This window comes from Protopterus annectens, chromosome 5.part0, assembly GCF_019279795.1.
Source record: "Protopterus annectens isolate FY-2018-M chromosome 5.part0, PAN1.0, whole genome shotgun sequence".
NCBI lineage: Eukaryota > Metazoa > Chordata > Ceratodontiformes > Protopteridae > Protopterus > Protopterus annectens.
This window is the reverse complement of record NC_056735.1, coordinates 1,729,155,014-1,729,179,043: the sequence shown is the minus strand read 5'-3', so window position 1 is coordinate 1,729,179,043 and position 24,030 is coordinate 1,729,155,014. Positions and strand designations below refer to the sequence as shown.

The 24,030-nt window shown below is 40.1% G+C and overlaps 1 protein-coding gene across 3 annotated transcripts in view; it reads right to left on the bottom strand.

Annotated features, from left to right (window-relative positions):
• The window catches only part of OCLN (occludin), a 395,619-nt gene that overhangs the window by 238,694 nt on the left and 132,895 nt on the right, over nt 1–24,030 (bottom strand). Inside the window, exons 1-2 of one of the 3 annotated variants that reach the window (XM_044071525.1) lie at nt 1,308–1,476; nt 231–362 (exon numbers count right to left, since the gene is read on the bottom strand). In XM_044071525.1, the coding sequence (XP_043927460.1) occupies nt 231–283 (53 nt within the window). In that variant the 5' untranslated portion in view covers nt 284–362; nt 1,308–1,476. Of the gene's footprint in view, nt 1–230; nt 363–1,307; nt 1,477–24,030 lie in introns of those variants that run through there. The other 2 variants (XM_044071523.1, XM_044071524.1) reach the window with 2 other exon arrangements.

The following is a 24,030-nucleotide window of genomic DNA, read 5'->3' as shown; positions in this document are numbered from 1 at the left end:
ATCCCTGTATAATGTATACAGTTATTACAGACCACTTGGTGTCTCACTCCATTTTCTAACAGAATACATAAAATGAAAACAAATATATAAACTGTTACACAGTATTTTTTCCCCCACATAGAAAGCAAGCATTGTGTGCCCTGGCATACCTAAGTAACACATGAAGTATTATTGTTCTTCTGATCACAAAGAAGGAAAATAAAGAAACACAGTAAACACTCTCCACTTACTGAACGCTTCCATGATCATATGGTGGGGGGCTCTCGAAGGGTCTTGATGACATTGTTGCTGCTCATAAAGGGTTGTAAGTTTCTTTGTTAAGAGCTTGCTCTTTGATGTGCACCAGCCACTACTTTTCAAACCTATAAAATAACCAGGAAAAAATTACATTACAAAGGAAATAAAAGATAAAGTCTACAGGAGAACAGACAAAGGCAAAATGTCCCTTTAAGGTAACCTAGGAACTCCTTTTTAACCATTTAACTGCTCAGTAACATGCACTGTAGGAAACTGCATAAGCAAAACCTTTTCTGAATGGTACGTTCCGTCATTATATGGGTGTTTCTTCTCTAAAACTAACAAACCTGGTTTTACTGTTGTGTCACTGATCACAAAAGTAAATGTGTTTTTTTTTTTTTTAAGTACTCATGGGTGGGGTCATAGTGAGCAAAGTAACAGAAAAGACTTGACCTAATCCTAACACTAAACATCGATAAAGATGATCATCAGTGCTACAGTTACATTTTCTACACATATAATCACTGTCGTGTGGTCAGCACTGTTTTTCTTGGACTCTATAAGGTAGCATGCAAGCTGCAGACATACGTGAAATATTTTTCATAAATATGCCTGTAGTGTTTTAGTCACTGATAAGGAAATGATAAACCGATTAGGGAAAAGAGATGATCCTTACAGATCAGTGTAAATATCCTTGACTTGGTATTAGTTTCATAGAAGAGAAAACTGATGGAAACTAAAAAGATCAGGGGTGAATTTCACTAAGGTCCACCAGCCTAAGAAAGCAGTTTTTTCTGTACCTGTCTAGTTACAACAACATAGCAAGCCATTTGCAAAAACACAGCACTGAAAATTGAATTTTACATTTATAATCCTACAAAACCTTCCAAACTGTTGATCATCACTTAAGCATTTAAAGGATCAGAATTTCTAATCTACACTTTTTTAGCTTTTAGTAGAAAACAAAATAGAATATCTCAATTGTGCTCAGAGAAAAGTCAACAAAAAAAGTCTGGCTTGTTTACACTCCTGAATACAGGAAATGAAGTTTTACAATATACTGCACTTACCGAATTTTAAAGCTTTCTTTGTTGGATAATCTGCTGGACTATGGTCTCTCTCGTTCTCCTCTAATTATGATTAAGTAATTTTTCACTATACACCTTTTTGTGTTCTTCAGAAAAAAATGGAGAAATAACAATTAGAGACTGTCTAACAACTAGCTCTTAGTGAATTCTGATTGGGAACTCTGACTGAAAGCATCTGTCTGCAGCATGCAGATTGGCTGAGGGCAGTATCATTCTGACAGCTGAAGCTCCACCCGAGTGTCATGGTCTCTGTTTGTACAGGTAACCTGCTAACCCTGGAACTGGAAGAACAGGTTAGTCCAAATGTCGTGCCCTAAAAAGAGAGTCTTTTTTTGGTTTCTGCAAACAGAAGGAAATACAGGAACAGATTTTTCCCACCAAAGGGTTTTGTAGTACTAAAACAATGCTCTGTTGTGTCTCACCTGGGAAATTAACACTGTAAACAGTTTCCCCTAGTATGTGGCAGCAAAGTATGAATCTTAAATAGCCTGAATTATAAGCACACATTTATCAGTACAACAGACACTTTTAATTGTGTAATTATTGTTTATAACTCACTCTAACTGCCTTGATCAAAAGAAAAAATCCTTTTAAAATTGTAGCAAAATTGTTGAGATCATACGTGCAATATTAACAGCACTACCTATATACGGCTATGTGTACTTGGTATACGGTACACTATAATACCAGTTTTAGCTCAAATATTTAAAATTTGAAGTAGTAAGATTTGTGTTAAAGTCCTTGGTTTGATTCCATTTGTTTCTACCTGAAAACAGGGTTGATCAAGTCATCTAATCAGATAATGTTGTCAAGTAGCCCCCGAAGAGAGGTACTTGAAACAATATCTGAACATATTCACTATAATCTTGAGAACAATAACAACATTTTTAAATCCAGAACATAGAGTCAAGCCTTAGCATCCCATGGGGACCTTACCTAGCTGATGCAACATATGCTTACTTAAAATAAAAATAGATCTATGATAAAAGAAGTGTCATATTAGTGAGTCAATAAGCTACATGTTCGCCACTGCTGTGAAAGACTGCAAGTTCTATACCCAAACTGTGCACTTGGGTAAAAACTCAGTAGTAACACAACAGTGCAGCATAATGTATTTCACTCCTGCTTGGTTTGTTCTATGCAAACAAGTTTCTATGTACATTTTTTGCCAGCACTTTAAAAGGATGTTTTTGATTTCTTTAGTAAAAGAAAGCCAAGGATGTAGCTCTCTAAGCTAGTAGTTGTTCAGGTGGATATTAAAGATGTGCCACATATCAAGAAGAGTGTAGGGATGGTCATTTTTTTTAAAACAACATTGAAACATAAATAAATGTTCTTATCTAAGCTATCAATTCGAGAACACAAAGCATACCATTAACTGCACCTCACATCAGAGCCAGATCATAGTCAAATGGGGCCCTAGGCCAGATAATGGACAGCCCCTCCCCCACAGCCAAACCAATAGCCCATTACTTGGCTGTCTCTTCCCAGTTACCATAAAATACTGTTCAAATCTGTCAGTGATCATACTAGTTTCTTCTTTGCTTTGACAACGGTCAGATGGTGTCTCCCAGAGGCTGCCCTGTCTCATGAATAGACTTCCCATACATGTCAAACAGAGTATCTCACTGACCCTCTTCAAGCGCAACCTTGATGAGTGGATGGGAAACCACAAATTTGTCCCAGGTGTTCCACCTTTGGCCGTCACTGACAGGAGTGACAGGTGTTGACTAAGGTTTGTTTTTTGGGGATAAACCCTTGGCTAGGCTTGTAAGGTCCTCAGGGCCATTAGCCTAGTAACCTCCTATGATAAGATTTAGATTTAATTTAAAACTTTTATTTCTAATTTTACAGCAAAAGCACTCATGGCCATTTGCTAAACAAAAAATAATCTCACATTGAAAACATATAAACAGTAAATTCTCTTCTCTTGAAATTCACTTCCTTTGAAACTCACGTTTATTGAGAATAAACCTGGCAACCTATTAAACTACATGAAATGTGCTGGATTCCTAGTCAAATAACCACTAATGAGTGCTTCACTATATGCTATGTGAAGGGGAACTCGAGACAAATGTGCTTATTTGTTAAAATCCTGGGACAGCCTACTGCATGCAAATGTCTTTTTACATGGGCATTCTAGAAGTACTGTCTGGTGAAGTGACTTGGTCAGTCACACAATAGACAAAAGATGGCTGTGAGACTGAAACACTGCACTATGGGAAGCATTTCATTAACATGTCATAGTTGTACTCTTTTGCAACAAGTACTAGACAATCTGTTATAGCCCAACAAACTGCATTTCATGTCCTTATGCCTACAAAAAACATGCTAAATTAAAAATATATTCATACTTAAAATACTAACATTAAATACATAGACTTCATGCTCTCCAGTTTATTCACAACCAAATAATAAAATCCACTGTCAACACACACACAAAAAAAGATACCAAGTATTGTACTCAAAGAGCATGGCAAAATGATGACACTTGTTTGCTACAACTGGTTCCTTGCACTGTAACTACTATATTATGCAGGAACCAAGTGTTTATACATACAGCCACACAGGCACACACACAACCATCTGTATGACTGCACATCTCAAATATTTGCTTGAGATCATGCAAATGAATACATTCATAAGTAATCATACAGAAATGGATTTCAGCTCACTGGGGTCAGAACCATACAGTGCAACCTATTACAACTCCATTCTGCCCTCTCAACTTTGTAGCTTAAAAATCAGATTTTAACTATTTCCCTTATATACATAGAAAGTTATATTCATTTATTTGTTACATTTGTTAACCAGGTAGTGTCCGACTGGGCCAGAAGCCCATTTTCAGCAGAATCCCGGGGAGAAAAGCTCCAGATGCAGTAACAAAGCTTACAATAATTATAATTATTATAATACATTCAACAGTAGAATGCAAACAATAATGTACACAAGTATATAGAGTCTGTAAGCTTATACAGAAATACTAATTACAAAGACAGTGTGCACAAAATAAATTCAGAGACAGTATGTATATATATATATATATATATATATATATATATATATATATATATTAACAATGATGTAAAGGCAGGGAGTTAGTTACTATTCCATATGTATGCACAGGATGTCTGGAATCAAAAGTCTCTGTACATCAATTAAAACAGAGAGCAAGCTGTTATGGGTCAGCAGAGTTAGAGGAGAGATGGAAGAAGTATAGTTGGAGGTAAAGTAGAGGATAAGGTATGGGAGATAGAAGAATTAGCCTGGTGAATGACAGGGGTAAAGCCAGGGTTTGGCTAGGGAATTAGCCTGGTGAATGACAGGGGCAAAGCCAGGGTTTGGCTAGGTAATTAGCCTGGTGAATGACAGGGGCAAAGCCAGGGTCTGGCTAGGTAATTCTTTAGGAGTTGTTTGAAATCATGGTGGTGAGGATTTTGTGTGATGGGCTTCGGAAGAATGTTCCACAATTTGGCTATTTTGTGGGAGTGGGATACCTTTAACATTAGCTTGTTGGGGGATCTGGTAGTGATACTAGGTTGGTCAAGGTTAGAGAAAGCGAGGCAGTTACTGGGTTGGTAGATTATTTTGTAGGCCATAGTCATTTGGCTGAGTGATAAAAGATTAGGGAGTTCTAGCCAGCTGAGCTGGAAAAGGGCAGTGCAGTGGTGAGTTTTGTATGGCTGATTAGTAGCAAACTTGGTGATTTTGTTGTAGCAGGATTCTAGGTTATTGAGCTCAGACTCGCGTAGGTTTGTGACTATGTGAGATCTGCATAGGAGGGTGGAAAGTAGGGGTGACCGAGCAGTGGCTAGTCTGGCACTCTGAGGTATGATTTAGCCCTACAGAGGTGCCAAGTTTGGTGTAAACTTTCTTGATAGTCAGAGAAATATGCTTGTCAACTTTTAGATTCTCATCTATTGTGGCACCTAGCAGTTTAGCCTGGCTAGTGGGCTGTATTTTAGTTCCATTTGAGTTCAGGATTGAGAGAGAGGACTGACCAGGTTTGGAAAATTTGTTTCTGAAGGTAATAATCTTCATTTTGTTTGGGTTAAGTATGAGTTGATGTGCTTTTTCTATGTCCTGAAAGGAAGTGTGCATTTTTATTTGAAGTTCTTGTGGTGAGCATACAAGTGTGGAGTCATTGGCGTACTGGACAATGTGAGACAGTTGAGTTGCTGAGCTGAAGTTGTTAGTTAATATGGTAAAGAGGAGGGGGCCAAGAATGGAGCCTTGGGGTACACCGATTGAGATAAGGAGTAGGGGGAAGAGACTGTTAGCCCATTTAGTTGTTTGCTAATGTTGGAAAGACAACTATGGAACCAGGTTAGGTATGCAGTAGTGAGGCCATAAGATGCGGGTTTGTCTAGAAGTATTTGGTGCGAAACAGTGTCAAAGGCTTTCGACATATTGAGAAAGATAGAAGAGACACAGTGACCTTCGTTTAGGAGATTGTTAATGGTATTGGTGAAAGATATTAGAGCTGTGTTAGTACTAGGTTTAGGTCGAAAACCGTGCTGAGAGTTAGACAGCAGGTTATGACCAAGTAGGTGGTGTAGGAGTTGTTTGTGGGTGCATTTTTCTAAGATTTTTGCGAGGGGGGAAGAGGATGGCTATGGGACAATAGTTGATTAGCTCCCTGGAGGGTCCACCTTTGTGGAAGGGAATGATGTGTGATACTCTCCAGAGAGGAGGGATGTACTGTTCTGTAATGGAACGATTAATCACGATAGAAATGGGATAGGTGATAGAAGGTGCTGCAATCTGTAGAAATTCATTAGGAAGTTGTTCAGCAGCAAGACAACAGGGTTTTAGCTTGGTTAGGAGTTTTTTTGTAGTTGGTTTGAATGGTATTAAAAATGAGGGGTTTGGGGAAGTCTGGGGTAGGAGTGGAAATGGTAAGTGGCCGGGTGCTCTGGGTACCTAGTAGGGTGGTTATGGAATTAATAAAGTGGGGTTGAATTGAGTAGCTCTAGAGTCCGTGTTGTTGGAAGAGACAAGGGCAGGGGTTGGGGTATGGCCGGGGCTAAGGAGATAGTTAATGCTTTTCCAGAATTTTTGAGGGTTGTTCAAGTATTTTTGTTGACTGGCTAGGAAGTAGGCTTGTTTGTCCTTTTTGATTTGTTTCTTAGCTAGGTTTAGGAGCCGTTTATATGCCAAGAGGTTGGATGAATCTTTGGTAGTCAAGTAAGCTGTCCATGCGCTTTCTCTACGTTTAAGTAGCAGTTAGGTGTCATTAGCTAGTCAAGGCAGTTGCTTGGCTCTTATGCATACCTTTCTAGTGGGAGCAAGGCTATCAAGTAGGTTAAGGAAGGTGCTGTTGAAATATTGGACAGCCAGGTCCAGATGGAGGTGTTTAAGTGGTGACTAGTCACATTGTTGAAGTAATAGGTTAAAGGTAGAGGGGGTGAAATGTTTTGTACTACATATATATTTGTAGGAGGTCTTACTTTGTGTGTATGTGTTTTCTGTAAAAAAAAAGTTGGGGAATGGTCACTAAGGGAGTCTGGGAAGCATCTTGCTAGGTAGTGTAGGTTGGGCCTGTTAGTCAGAATCCAATCTAGTGTTGACTGCTTACTGGAACGTTTGTCTGTGCGAGTTGGACAGGTTATGGTTTGAGTGAAGCTGAAGAGGTTTATGTAGTTTGAGGGGGTACTAGATATGCAGGAGTGGCAGTCAAGATTGAAGTCAACAAGAATTATAGTTTTTGGGCTGAAATTGATAGATGCCCAGGACAATAGATTTTCAATCGTACAAAGGTTATTGCCTGGAGGGAGATAGGTGGCAATGATCATTGTGTTTTTGTTAGAAATGATTTTGAGGTGAGTTGTTAGTATTTCGGAGTTGGGTAGTGTAGTAAGAATCTTTGTGTTCAACATCTTTGTATCCTGTATAGGAAGGGTTAAAATGTGAAACTACATTGTGTGCAAAGAAATAAGCTAAAATGAGTTGTTTTTCTTGTAAGGAATTTGCTGACCAGAAAGGAATGCACAGATGCTACTGTGGTCCAGGCACAGGCCTATCTTGGGACTGACCTCTGACCAAGGAGGATTGCATAGATGTTACCTTGATGTAGGCACCAACTTATCTTGTGTCTGACTTTTGACCATCTAAGGCTCCAGTGAGTGAATTTATAGCCTTGACTGAAATTCCTTGTCTAGTAACCAGCTGCTGTGTATGTACAAAAGAGGGTATAAAAACCCATGTAAAGTGTACAGAAATTGGACTGCTGACAACCAAGAACTTTGTGGCAGGTCTCCATGCATCTAAAATAAACTCTTTTTTGGCCTACCTTTTTGCTGCGTGATTCTTCCAGTATATGTTAAGAGTATTAAAATCTTTTGACATTTCTGGCGCCCAAGACCGTGGGGCCACCTCTTCACGGTACAAATCGCATAAGAGGGACTGAAAAACCTGTACAGGAAAGGGAGAACGAATCTCGGGCTCTCTTGAACGGAAAGACCTCCGACAAAAAAGTCATAAGTAGAGGCCAGTCACTCTTAGATTCGATCCGTGGGACGGTGACGAACGGGGCGGGAGAACCGCAGAAAGGTAAGCGTAATGTTTTTTCCCTCTTTTTGTATTGTTCTCTTTTTTAAAGAACAAAGGGACTAGTCATAAAGGAATTTCTTTTGTTTAAATTTTACAAAAGACCAGTAGAGATCTCAGGAAAAGGAAACAGTTTTTCTTTTAAATAAGAAAAATGGGAAACAGTTTTTCTTTTAAATAAGAAAAATGGGAATAGGAAGCAGTTGTTGTGTTAGTAAGGGCTGCTTAAATAAAAGGACTGAAGATGAGGAATATATGTTTAAATTATATCCGAAAAACTTGAAATATATGAAAAAATGGAAGAAAAATTATGGGTTTAGTGGTACCTTAAATAGATCGGAATGTCAAAATCTAGTGAGAAACAAAAAAAGGTAGGATTTCCTCAAGCACAGAAATGGTTAGAAGCTAATAAGAGATATAAGGAACAATTTTCAAATAAGGGAAGTAGTGGCTCGAGTGCAAAAGGTGCATTTTTTGTCCACAAAGAAGATGACGAAACATCTATTGTCTGTCGTAAACCAACAGCCCCACCCTTGTATCCTGACGTCACTAAAGACAGGGTTAGTCCACCCCAGTATCAAAAAGAAAGAAGCAGAAAATCAAGAAAAGGTGTCCTTCGTAGTCTTACAGGAGGCAGAGAAGCAGGGAAAAATACCCTCCGTAGTTTTACAAAAAAACAAGCAGAGGAGACTCTGGAACTACGTAACCGTAGTATAGACAAATCAGAGTAAAAACAAAAAGAAGCTAAGGTACATACCCTGTCCACAGACTAATATCCCCTTACATGAAAAAAAAAAAAAATATCTTGAGGAAAAGAAAAGAAAACAGGCTCAAACCTTTACGGTGAGCGCGGATAAAACACTTATGTTAATGTAAGCTCCATCCAACAGAGGTAGAGGAAGGGGACGGGGTAAAGGCAGAGGGAGAGGGAATGTAGGACATTTTGAAGATTACGAAGGCAGATGAAAGAGGGGGGGAATGTTTTAAATGCAGTAAGAAGGGGCATTTCACAAGAGATTGCCGGAATCCCGGGAAATCCGCTGCTGCTCCAAATCATAGTTCAGCATGACTATATGATGGCAGCACGGACGAACCGGACCCAGGTGCTGAGGTCGACTGGCAAGAGTCAGTAATACAAAATGAGAATGATTTTGAGAATGTGAATAAAGAAGGTAAAAGGGAATGTGCAGTATGGGAACATGAGATACACCCTTGTTCCCAGTAAGGAAACCAGACTGGACATGGAGAATGGTACAGGATCTGCAGGCTGTGAATGCTGCTGTAGTGCCAAGGGCTCCTGTGGTCCCAGATCCATCTGTGTTGTTAAATGATATCCTTCCCACGGACAAGTATTTTTCTGTCATTGATATCAGTAACACATTTTTTTTCTATCCCTCTACAGGAAGATAGTAGGTTTTGGTTCACCTTTACGTTTATGAGCAAGTGGTACACATACACAAGACTGCCGCAGGGATATTGTGAGAGCCCTACAATCTTTTCGCAAGAAATGTCGACAAACCTGGCACAGTTTCAACCAGAGCATGGCTGTCATCTACTATTATACGTGGACGACATCTTACTGGCTGCACCCACGGAGGCTGTGAGTCCGAAACTATTCGGTTATTGCATTTCTTGGCGAAAGAGGGACATAAGGTAAACAAATCTAAATTACAATTTTGTAGAACTGAAGTACGGTATCTAGGCTATACCATTTCAAATGCTGGTAGACAACTAGATAGCTGTAGAAAAGAAGGTATTTTACAGGCACCAATGCCCAGTACAAAAAAAGAAATTATGTCATTGTTAGGAATAACAAACTTTTGTCGTAGTTGGATTCCCAATTATGCAGAGGAAGTAAGTCCACTTTCAGAACTTATTTTTGCACTTCCCATGGCAGCACATGACGCGCTGCAATGGACAGATAAGGCAATACAGGCATTTACTAGGGTAAAGCAACTGATAGCAGGATCTGCAACACTTAGCTTCCCTGACTATACAAAACCTATTGTTCAGACAGTAGATTGTAAGCAGGGCTTTATGGCACTGGTTCTATTGCAAACTTATTATTAGCTTTTTATTCCAGTAAACAGGACACAGTGGCACAATTGTTGCCACACTGTGTACAAGCAGTAGTCGCAGCTGCACTGGCCGTGCAGGCGTCTGCAACCCTAGTTTTGTTTCATGACCTCACCTTATGAGTACCGCACTCTGTCGCGGTAATACTTCTACAGGATAAAGTTACCTTTCTCTCTCCTAGCAGACATTTGTCCTGCATGACAACGTTGTTATCACAACCACACATGACTATTGAGCGATGCACTACTCTTAATCCAGCCACGCTGTTACCTACAGCTGATGACGGTGCCCCTCACGTATGTTTAGACTTAATACACTCTAATGTCTTACCAAGACCAGACCTTAAGGATCAGCCTTTGGCAAATTCAGATTGGACCCTGTTCGTAGATGGCTCAGCACGTAAGAATGAGGCAGGTATTACACAAGTGGGTTATGCAGTCACAACTGAGACTAAGGTACTAGAGGCAAAACCTCTCCCCAGGAACCTGTCCGCACAAGCGGCTGAATTGATTGCTTTGACCAGAGCATGCACCATTTCCAAGGATAAGGCAGTTACTATCTACACAGATAGTCAGTATGCTTTTTCCACGGTCCATGTCTTTGCACAGCAATGGAAAAATAGGGGAATGGTTACGGCCTCAGGAAAGGAAATAACCCACAAGGATTTAATCCTTAGCCTCTTACAAGCTGTCCAACTGCCACGGCGGATTGGCCATCTGTAAGTGCGCAGCACACACAAATGCCAAGGATCCAGTATCACTTGGAAATGCACTAGCTGACAAAACTGCAAAAAGTGTAGCCTTAACCTCTACTTTTGCACTTGAAACCACACAGAAGGAACTTCATCCTACAGATAAATTTGATTTACAAACTTTACAAGTAATGCAGGAACTTAGTACAGTTCAGGAAAAACAGCGATGGATTAAATATGGGGCTATTCCGAAGCAGGGAGTTTTTGTAGGTCCAAATGACAAGTATGTTTTGCCAACGAACCTTTTTAGGTATGCCTCATTAGTGACGCATGGCCCATCTCATCTGGGCCCTGCTGCTATGGTTCAGATAATCCAGCAAATTTTCTGGACCAAGGGCTTTATAGCATATGCTAAACGATTTTGTTATTGTGCCTGTTTTGTGCACGATACCATGGTGGTGGGGTGCGGATCACCCCAGCAGCTTTCCCGCTGCCTCTGTATCCATTTCACACAATCTGTATGGATTTTATTGAACTAACTCCTGTTCAACAGAAGCGATTTGTGTTAGTCATTATTGATGCTTTTACAAAATGGGTAGAAGCTTTTTCGGTAGCACACCCAGATGCACTGTCGGTAGCCAAGGCCCTTACAAATAACATTATTCCTCATTTTGGGCTACCTACACGCATCTATTCTGATAATGGTACACATTTTGTAAACCAAGTTATTCAAAAGCTGGCTGCCGTTTTTCAGATCGAGTTAAAACATCATTGTGCCTACCACCCACAGTCAGCAGGGTTGGTTGAACGCCATACTGGCATTCTCAAAGGCAAGTTACTTAAACTCATGGCCGAGACACATCAGTCTTGGATAAACTGCTTACCTCTGGCACTCCTGTCAATGCGTGCCACTCCCACTTCAAAAGGGGTTACACCATTTAAACTACTATACGGGAGACCTTATTACGTCCCGCAGTGGCAAGGTCTTTTGCCTGCGGAACGTGAGGGGGGTGAAGACATAGCAGATTACATGAGGAAAATGCTGACAAAAACTAACACTTCTCTAACGAATGATTATTTTTCAGATCAGAAGAAGAACAACAGGATCCTGAAAGTGGAACCAGAAAACTTGAGGAACACTGATTAGTACTAATCTTGTTTTGTATAAATATCTGACTATTGTAGCAATGCAGAGAAGTACCGGAAGGGAGCAGCCTTTCCCACCAAAGCATTCCAAAATAATTTTGTTGTTAATAAGTGTGATTGTTACTTTTCTGTTTTGGCCGTTTTTATTTTCAAACGAAACTAGCCAAGTGAAGAGAGACGAAAATACAGCTTGGCATCCACCCTTTAATACGTACCAAGCTATTAAATATGCATATGCTTTGTCTTTTAATGTTTCAAATTGTTGGATATGCACAGCTATCCCTATTGTACATGGTGGTCTGATGTTAGGTACAGTCCCTTTGGGGGCAAATGATACATGGACTAATTTACTATTTGAAACTTCAGAGGTAGCCTTAAAGGACAAAATAGCATTACCCTTCATGGGTCGTCAGAATGGAACTGTATGTTTCCAGAGATCTGGAAAAATTAATGTTGGATGGAGTCAATGTAATGTGACCATAATTCATAACTGTACAATAGATGGGCACTGTGCAACGAGTTTCAAGCCTATAAGAGTGCTTATTAATAGTACATGGCTTATTAATGTCACAAGCTTTTTTGAAAAAATGTTATCTGTGTATGATCTTTTGTTTAAAGGGCTACAAGACAAAGGAAATCATTCTATTCCAGTAAATATCACCCTCAAGGTGAATGATTGTTATTTTATTTGTGGTAAAAAAGCATACAGATGGTTACCAAGGAATTGGTCAGGCAGTTGTTTTTTGGGCTATTTAGCACCAGCTATAAGACATACATTTTCTCTTCCCCAAGGTAAAATACGAAATGTACGTGCTGTTAATAAACCTGTTAATCCCGTAGGTAACGTGGATGCATCCTGGATCTATCATCACGATTTGGCCCATAGTAGCAGCAAAGGACTATCACACATGGACTTGAGCGATGATATTATTTCTTGGGCTGGTATTCTTCCAGCTTATGGGACAGTAAAATCTATTTGGGAGCTCAGAAAACTGTCAAAACTGTTAGAAACTCTGAGCAATGCAACTTTTTCTGCGCTAGGATTGGTGACGGATGAGTTAACTGCAATAAGGACTGTAGTGTTGCAGAATCGTATGGCGCTCGATTTCACCCTAGCGGCGAAAGGAGGTACTTGCAAGTGTTGTCCGTTCATTACAGACAAGTGATATGACATTAACAGTCATCTGGAGATCCTACAGCAAGTTTCTGAACTTACAAAACCAGGACAGAATCCATTGACTGACCTTTTCCAAAATTGGTTTGGGAATTGGGGAACAGTACTCATAAATGTCTTAATTGCTGTATGCCCTGCGCATTATATTCCTACTGTTGGGTTGTTGTTGCATTCCTTGCATCCGAATGATAATATCAAGTGTATTGTCTGCCAATGCAAACTAAAGCTTATTATTCCGAATATACAGAAAATGAATCATGCGAAAAACTGTATGAATAAAATGTATTACTGGTGATACAAAGTGTTGTGAGGGGGGAAATGTAGTAAGAATCTTTGTGTTCAACATCTTTGTATCCTGTATAGGAAGGGTTAAAATGTGAAACTACATTGTGTGCAAAGAAATAAGCTAAAATGAGTTGTTTTTCTTGTAAGGAATTTGCTGACCAGAAAGGAATGCACAGATGCTACTGTGGTCCAGGCACAGGCCTATCTTGGGACTGACCTCTGACCAAGGAGGATTGCATAGATGTTACCTTGATGTAGGCACCAACTTATCTTGTGTCTGACTTTTGACCATCTAAGGCTCCAGTGAGTGAATTTATAGCCTTGACTGAAATTCCTTGTCTAGTAACCAGCTGCTGTGTATGTACAAAAGAGGGTATAAAAACCCATGTAAAGTGTACAGAAATTAGACGCTGACAACCAAGAACTTTGTGGCAGGTCTCCATGCATCTAAAATAAACTCTTTTTTGGCCTACCTTTTTGCTGCGTGATTCTTCCAGTATATGTGAAGAGTATTAAAATCTTTTGACAGGTAGGTACAAGTTACTCGGCATGTGGATCACGGGACCATTAAGGTGCCAAGACCAAATTCCTAACTACCCTATCTGATTAAGTGACTTGATCGAGGTCACACAGTAAATAAATGAAATGGAAGGATTGAAACCCTATACTTCTGACTACAGTAAGCAGTTAATAGCTCAGAGTCTGAAGTGACAACTCTACTTCATTTAAAAACATCAAGTGACGAATGGGCATACATTTTATGTCATTATGCACTTGCTTATTGCAGTGGCACACTGATCACAACTGACCATTTGCAGGTAATGCCCAGGTGAGATAATTCACAAAAAAGAGAGCAGAGAGGCAGTAAGCTCTATGTATCAAAAATAGAACAGAAAGTAACAATATAGAACAGCAACTATACAGTAACAATTAACACTTTTATCAACAATTATAAGAGAAATGCAAATTTTACAATTCACATGATTATATTTCAGGTTTACATTGTGGAGGAAATGCTGTGGGATAATGAGACAGGACAGGGAACAGACGGGACTTAATAGGTGCTAGTAGTTGAGAGAGTAACGCTAGAGGTTGAGAAGCCCTTCTGTGATGTGATGTGATTTTTTCCAGACAATAAGAACTATGAAACTTTAATACTGCAATCCTTAATGATTTACAAGAAAAATGAGGTTAAAAAATGTCAGGGCATGAATAGGAGACAAAATCAGAGATGTTCTGCACAAATAAAGACAGGTAAATTGCCAACTACTACAATTCACTTACAAAGCTAACACAGCAACAGGTTTTGCATCAACATGCATTTTCTACACAGCAAGCATCATCAGCTCTAATGACTATAATCCTAAGTAACTTATATGAAAATAAACAACTTATGAAAGGTCTGGCAGTTGGTGCAGAGGATTAAGGCCTCAAACTAGCTGCTTTCTTTAGTCAATGGTACAAGGTTTTGACGTTTTCTACCTCCATTTGCCAATTGTGGGACTTTGAGCAAGTCACTTAACCAGATAATGATCCTGGGTTGTCCCTGAATGGTGGGCTGCTGAAAAAAAAAGCAGGACATAGAATTTTCTGAAAATGTAATGCCTTGTGTGACGCCCCTGCACTGGCCCAGTAACTAAGGATCCTCAATCCTCACCACTAGCACCAGTGAGGGATGTACACATTGGGAGGATGACAAGTACACACACATAGTAAAGTACAATTTCCCTTAAGAGCACACAGAGATCACAGTCAGTCTGGGGCTGGTTTCTCCATCTTTCTCCGGATCCCCAATAAAACTCACCACTGGCACAGCTATAGGGTTAAGATCTCAGCCAAGTGGCCGAGCTAAGACCTACAACACCCTTTCTGTCCAGCCAGTGCTTTGTGTCCCTGCCCAAGTAGCTGAGACACACATACTTTGAGATTTGATTGATATACAAACACACTATCTGCAAATATACAGAGCGGAGTAAATTATTTTTGGTTTTAGAGTTTGTTAATTGTTGCTTAGATCTCTGCTGAAACTGTTGTCTCCCTGTTCTGAAAAACTGCTTCCCAATATATCTGCAAATATACAGAGCTGAGTATATATATTTTTTTGGTTTTAGAGTTTGTACTGTTAGTTGTTGCTTATATCTCTGTTGAAACTGTTTTGTCCCACCCACCTTTCCTATTTTTGGCTTGTAGTTTAAATTTGGTGTCTTTTGCAGTTGCCCGTCCCACTGTAGATTTGATCTGGAACACTCCCCCAGTCTATCTCTACCACATTCTACCTAATAAAATCTCTTTCTGCACTTGCTTTTAGTCCTTTTTAATTTAATTGCATTTTTTAAACTGTGTTTGGTCCAATATTGCTACATACTCAGTGTGCTAGCTTGCACTGCATGTGAATTGTTTTTACTACTTTTCTGTAAAAAAAAAAAAAAAAAAAAAAAAGTAAGCCTGTTTCCTACCTTTCCTGTAACTAGTGTTCCAGATACAGATTTGCTGTATCCAGGACTGTATGTAAGCTTCTGAGCCCCCCAAGCCTGCCTTTCTGTGTTGGAGGGAAGCCTTCTAGTTTATCAGTGGGACTGGTAAGCACTAGGTAACCTGTCTACCACATAAGGAGTGGTTCTGGCCCAGAAATTGTAGTTATTGGCCGTTTGGGCAATCTCTTCTATCTCTCTCAGCTTTCTGATTTGAAAGCTTACATTTGCACTTGTTTCTGTCCTGTAACTCATATAGTGCAGATACAGATTCTTAGTTTTAGCACTTAAATTTGCTTATTCGTGCTCAGCACTTGTAAGCACTAAATAAGCTAGTAATTACTATAGCACTCAACCTTCCTCATTACCTAGAGGAAAACAGTTTTTGTACTTACTTTTCTCACTTGCTTAGAGAAAAACAGCTCTTGTACTCACTTTTCTCACTTGCTTAGAGAAAAACAGCTCTTGTACTCACTTTCCTCACTTATCTACAGGAAAATAGTTTTTTATTCAGGCATGTCCAAGGATCAGCTCCCAATGTTCTTTCCTGTCTATCTGATGAATCTGGGCATCTTGAGGCAATGTAGAAATTGCCTCATGTACACAGACAACCCTCTCCTCCTACCACCCAACACTACAACCTGCGAGAGATGCACTTATCTAGCCAAACTGGAAGTAAAGCTCTCTCCAACCAAGACTAAACGTGACAGTCATGAGGAGAAGGTAAACATTTGCACCACACCACACTCATCACATAGTCTCACTAAATCTACACCACCAAAATCCACACATAGTAACACAAACATTCGCGGAGGCTCTCAATAATAATCTGTCTAAGCAACAGAGACCTCCAAAGCAGAAACATAAGCAACCTCCATCCCCCAACACAACCCAAATGACACATAGCCCACAGACTCAGTGTGCCACTCAACCACAGCCAATAAGGCAAAAAAACGTACCCAACACACTAGTCATAGGTGACTCTATAGTCAGGCACACTGATGTCCCATTCACCAGGCTAAACAAGGAGAAGGTTACGGTCAGCTGCTTGTTGGGTGCCAAGATCCGCCACATAACCCACGCACTCAGGTCACTCCACAACAAGTAGAAATAGGACTCTGTCATTGTCCATGTTGGTGTGAATGACCTGAGACATACCTCCCTGGACTACATGAAAAGAAACATGCAAGAGCTTTCCGATCTTGTAGCCCAGGCAGGTATGACCCTAGCCCTGAGTAGCATTCTGCCATCGCACAGAATGATACCGCAGTACAAGGACAAAATGATTGACTTCAGCAATTGGCTAAGTTTCTGGTGTCATTCCAAGGGGATCCAGTATCGGTCTGCTTGGGATGACATGGTCGACAGACCACGATGCTTTGCCACAGATGGCCTGCACCTGTCGCCCCTGGGATTCCGGATACTGGCTAAGGTTCTTGCTGCCTCTATAGTGCCTTTTTTAGGCAAGGTTCAAATAACAAATTCAACACCGTAACAGGAACAGGCAAGCAAAAATGGAGGATAATGCTACTCAATGCTAGAAGTCTAAATCTCAAAAGGCACTCACTCGAGGCACTCCTTAAAATGTAGAACATCAATATCTGTGCAGTGACTGAGACCTGGTTCAATGCTCCAGAGAGCACCCCTGCACTACCAGGCTATAACTCATACCACACTTTTCGGCCATATAACCTGGACCGAAACACCAAAGGCAGAGGTGTGTCCATATTCATTAAGGATATCCACACCTCCAGGCTAGTTGCTCAGCATAATGCATCCAAGGTTATCCAAGTGCAACTAACTCTGGGCAAAACTGAAATCCAAATTGTAGCTTGCTACAGATCCCCCACCATGCCCCAGGATCACCACTCCTCTTTTCTTGATGCACTGGAAAATATTAGGGTTCAACCAAACACCCTAATAATAAGCAACTTCAACTACCCCACCATTAACTGGGAAAACTACTTGTGTACCAACTCCTTAGCTCAATGCTTTCTGGAATTCATAAACTCCAATGCTCTGGATCAACTTATCCACACCCCCATCAGGGGCAACAATATCCTAGACCTAGTCATTACCAACATGAGTGACCGGGTGTTCCACACCTGAAGTCAACTCCTCATTGGTCTGGTCCGACCATAAGCTAATCACTCTTGATATCCACATCCCACCCCCACCCCCATTAAGGAAACCATGGTAAAAAAATTCTCCAAAGCCAACTTCATGCTTAAGACAGAAGTGGTGAACTTCATGACACCCATGCAGATGGACAATGCAGTAACAAATTCTGAATCCTACACAAATGCACTCTATAAGCACTTACACGAGTGCATGGATCATGCTATCCCAAACAGAACCAAGACGCTATCCTCCAAAAAAAGCAAGCCAATCTGGTGGTCCCCTGCCATAAACAAACTGTACAACAGAAGGAAGAAACTGTTGCAGAAGACAGTAAAATCCCATGAGTGGAGGAGATCCCTGGTCAGCCTCAGTAAGAAGCTGAGATCCCTTATAAGATCCTCCAAAGCTAGCTACAAAAACAAAATTGCCACTAATTCTAAGGACAACCACAAAGCATTCTATAGTTATGTCAAGAATCTCAATGGCAACACCCAGATCTGGTTTGAGTTGCAGCACAACGGCACGAAAGTTACAGAACCAACTGATATTGCCAACATCCTGGAAGATAGGTTCAATGTTAACTTTACCCCTGCTCACACACTAAAGGGCCCATATCTATACAGGAAGAATGCAGAGTCCCTGTAATCACAACTACACTGGTAAAAGCTGCACTCTCTAAAGCCAAAAACACAGCATCCATGGGACCAGACAAAATCCCAGGCTGCGTTTCACATGAACTTCAGAATGAACCGGCTCCCCACTTAAGCACCATGTTCAATAATAGCCTCGCATCAGGCTTTGTGCCCACTGATGGTGCACAGCAACAGTTATCCCACTCCACAAAGGGGGAGCCACCACTGATCCCGGGAACTATCAACCTATTAGCCTGACGAGCCTGGTCTGCAAGGCCATGGAACGTATCATCATGGAACTCATAAACAAAGACATTGGTAACCTCCAAACTCTGCATCCCACCCAGTTTGGGTTTGTGAAAGGCAGATCATGCCTCCTGAACCTGATCAACTTCTTTGAGGCAGTCACCAAAGCTGTAGAGGGGGGTAAGGTGGTTCACACAGCCTATCTTGACCTCGCCAAAGCTTTTGACACCACCCCCCATTCTAGAATTCTAGCTAAACTCACTAAACTAGGTATAAATCCCTATGTCAGAAGATGGGTTGCCAACTGGCTCACTGACAGAACCCACACTGTAAAAGTTGCAGACTCCAAATCTGACCTCAAAGCAGTGACAAGTGGAGTACCACAGGGTTCCGTCCTGGGATCTCTCCTGTTTGGTATCTACTTCTCTGAAGTACAGGCTAACACAGAAGGCCTCTGGCTTACAAGATTCTCAGATGACTGCAAACTAGGAGCCATAGTCAAGTCCCCAAATGATGTGGACATCCTACAGAAGGGCCTCGCTGAGACAGATGCCTGGTGTCAGAGCCATGGCCTCAAGCTCAATGCCAAAAAGTGCAGTGTCATCCCCTTTGGTAAAAACTCTGTACCCATGAACTACCACATAGGCAGCAATCTACTTAACACCGAATGTGTGATAAGAGACCTTGGGACCCAAGTGGACAGTAGTCTCTCCTTTAATAGTCACATCGCCACAGTAGTCAGAAGTCCTTCTATGTGGCACACCTCATCATAAAAGGGTTCTCATCCAGGAAAAAAAGAGGTCATTGTTCCCCTCTACTTGACACTCATTAGACCCATTATAGAGTACAACGCCCCTTTTGGAATGTACCACACAAGACATCTGTGGCATTTCCAGTTGCTGCAGAAGTACCTCACAAAGAGGATTACTGGCCTCAAACAAATGCCCTACACTGACAGTCTCAAAAAACTCCAGCTTTACTCCATAGCATATCGCCTACTCTGAGGTGATCTCTGCCTAACATATAAAGCTATGTCAAACCCAGAGCTGTTGGACATGCTACACCTAAAGAAATCCCAATCCCTCCGAGCTACACACTCTAGGGACTTAAACCTTGTCACCACGATAAACAGGACATGCTGGAGGGATAGATTCCTGTCCGAGAGACTTCCCATATTCTAGAACAGGCTACCCATCTATGTCAAGCAAAGTTCTTCATTAGCACTCTTCAAGAAAAATCTTGATGAGTGGATGGGAAATAGGAAATACACCCCGGGGATCACTTCTGTGTCTCTGCTTGACAGTGGCACAGGAAAATAACTTTCTTGGGTAGCGTAAGCCAAGAAACCTTGTTGGCTAGGCTTATGTAGGACCTTGGGCCGATAGCCTAGTACCTACTGCCCCCTTCTGCCCAGGCTACAAGGTAGTACCAAGTGCCACCAGCCACCCTTACTTAGCTACTATAAGGTCCTTACCAAAGGGTGTCCAGTCCTACTGTGTAATGTTACTATTATCCAAATGGTAAGTGTGACCAACACTAAGGCTATTGGAGTGGCCTATACAGTATCACCAAATGCATATGCAAGTACTCTAAGAGCTTAAATATCTCTAAACAAACCAACCATGATTAAAATGTTTAAATATATTTAATAATAAATAAAAGAACAACAAAATATTCAATAGCTCAGTACAGTGACTACAGAGTTCAGAATCACAGGAAATATTTTAAAACAACATTGTAGGACAGTCTAGGACAGTCTCAAATAAATACAGAAAATATTTAAACTAGTCTTTACTATATTTCTACCTATCTCTAAAATAAATAATTTTCCCTAGTTACTTACTATTAGCAGGGCAAGTGCTGATTAGAGGATATTTCTAGGTCCAAAGACAAATACAAAATGCCAAAATAATCTCTCTCTGAGAGAGTTCTTAAATTAATAAATCAATATTACTGCTGGGTTATCTCAGATTACATCACTCTTTCTCACCTGCCTTCAGTTCCCACGTTAAACAGACACTTAGAATTTAGCACCTCTGTGTCAAAAATACATATCTCTCAGATGTGCAGCTGCTAGGAAGTAACAGAGCAATAAAACACTCTACATTTTAAACCTAGTAATTATTTCTGTTTCAAGACAATAGAAAGAAACTTCTAGCATTAGATATGGTCTCCTTCAGTGAAACTGAGACGGAGATAACACAATTGTAAAACATTCTGATTCCAACATATTTTCTTGAAGCCTTGCAAGTTAACTCTGTATGTTCCAACTTCTACTATTAAAACATACATTTGCATAGGTATATCGTTTATATACATTTCTGTTCCTTTCCAGTAGGATACACTGTGGTTACATTCTTGAAGCTCAGTACATAACATACAGTTCAACACACACTTCTGCACCAGTAGTTTAACATACACAACATATAGTTCTCTTACATTTTAAGTCAAGCATATGAATTATAATAATATTCACAAATGGCATATGATTATTTACAAAATTCCAGATAGCTGGGCTGACAGTATCACAATTCTATATAAATCATATTAATATTTTCCAGTAACATGATTTACACAATTCCAGATAGCTGGACCGGCAGTATTTCCCTGGTGTCACACCTTGCAAGAATAAGAATATTTCTTCTGCTATGGTGATTTAAGTAATATAATGCTTGTCTACAGTCATAAGTATAAAAAGTAAGCCATAAAGTGTCTTGTTATACTGTAAAGCAAGTGTTAAGCAACAAACCTTTAGAGTTGGATATAACCAACTTACCATATTCAATGCCAATATATATTTTTTGAAGAGAAAAGTGTGCTGTTGCTGCATGTTATTTTGTTGGTAAGGACAGTACTTTGAAAGTTTTTCACAGCTGAAAATCCCTGCCACGACACCATAAAAGACTAAACCCACAGTGCCTTACTACTGTATTTCTGTGTTAAATCCAACATAAATAGTTTTTTCTTCCCAGAAAGGCAAGTTCTCAACTAGTTCTTGCAGATAGAACACCTCACATAGAAAATTAACAAAAAATGATGCAGTAGTGAAACCACAATGTAAATAAGGTGCATTTTCTCAAAAGAGATTAGATATTTTAATTATCGGTTATACTTTGCAGCTGTATATAAATCTTTGCTCAGTGCCTACCATGACATCATTCTGTGTGTGTGTGTTGGGGGGGGGTATAGAGAAAAACTGAGTAATCAGTAAAACTAAGAAGTCAAATAGCAGACTATAATCTTTATTTATTTTTTTTGAAAAATCACTTACAACTTTCTCACAAGGAGTACAACAGGAAAATAAATCTATTGTAAAACAAAGATGCTTCCTAACATTAACAATACATTTTTAAAAAAGGAATAATCTGATTTTATAAGCCAAAAAAATCTATGCAAGCTGACACAGTAGACCAGCACAAAAAGGTATTTAAACACTTATTAAAAGTATGCTACTTCGATGATATCAACACTTTTTAACACTCCTGAGACATACAAACACACACAAGTCGATTATGTATCTTGGTAGAAATGAATAAGAGCATACCAGAGCTACAGATGACTCATCTCAAAGTCAAAGGTAATTATTTCTTCTTGATCAAACTATATATTTTGTGAAGTGGTTATGCAAGTATGTGTGAATGAGAATATGCGAGGGGCAAACAACAGAAATTATGTGCTACTCACTCAAGATTATGGAACTGAATGTGAAGGGATGACTTTTCAACAGGCTGAGGAAGAGTGAAAACTCAGAATTACTACTGCTTTTGGTTTGTGAAAAACACACACACGCACCCACAGCATGTATTTCGACTGCAGCACCTACAAAAAATAGAGAGAGAAAGGGACAGAAATTCTCATTCACTCAGTTATGCACCAATTTAAGGTGCAGCAGTCTGTTGATGCATTTCATGCTGAAGTTACCTGGTTCTTCCCATTTGGACCATAGCACTTATTGCAAGATTTGCAGCAAAAAAGTAATAGAAAAATCTCCTGTTCAATACCGATCTGGCATTTCTAAGGGAAATCCCCTGTTCATTTCACTATGGAGTACTCAGATTGTAAGCGATAACTGCTGGATGTCTCTCATTTGCTCTGGAAGCCAGCTCTAGTCTCACTGGCTTAAAGTATCAGCCAATAAAACAGGAGCTGGTACAGAAAGCAGGAAATAAGAGCCTGGAAAAAAATGGGTAGTATTGTGTGTGTGTGTGTGTGTGTGTGTGTGTGTGTGGTTGTTAAAGTAATGATAGCATTAATTACAAAGAAAAATGGTTGTCTGGCTTCCCCCCCCCCCCAACCAGACCCAGACCTTAGGCAGCTGCCTAGATCGATTTGTGCTAGGTCCGGCCCTGCCTTAAATATATTTACATCATTTAAACCTAACAGTCCTCACCACCATCCTGCCACTACTGAAAATTATATTCCATGCTCTCTTTTGCTTACATACATTACTTTCATAAGAATCTGTTAGAGTACTTTCCACCTCCACATCAATGTATTCAAAATAAAATTTAACCCACCAGTTGCCAAAACACCACCACAAGTATTTGAAGGACTTCTTTCATCATATACCATTTTGCATTATCAAAATAACTCCAGACTTCCATAGACAGATGAGTACACAACATCCCAGTATTCTATGTGCATTCAGTCATTATCTAGTATACACAACACTTAACTCACCTTCTCCAACCCACTTGCTTTGTTTCTATTGAATACAATGTGTGTATGTGTTGGAGGGATACACACACACACACACACACACACACACACACACACACACACACACACACACACACACACACACACACACACACACACACACACACACACACACACACACACACACACACACACCTTTCCCTTTCTTCTCAGTACACATCTGATCTCAGGGAAAAAAATCTACCAATTCCTACAACTCATTCTAATTTCTTTAAACACATACTGCAGACTTTCATTTTTCCCCCGAATTATTTCTTCCAGACTGTCAGCTGTTCCTCTGGTTGACAGCTGCATGATTGATTATGACCAGGGCAGCATTACGTGGGCTTATTTTCACGTGGCTGTTTTGATTTGCTCTGTTGGTCACTCTATTAACAAAACACTATTGCTCTGTTGGCTATTCTATTAACAAAACACTATCAATAAATAGGTCCCCCAACTCCCTCCTGGCCTGCCATCTAAATATTAGAAGCATAAACAACAAGGTACATAACCTGCATGCCCTCATAGCAGTCTACTTCTATGATATACTGTGTCTAACTGAAACCTGGTTAAAGCCATCATCTTCAGATAATGAAGTTTTACCATGTGGGTA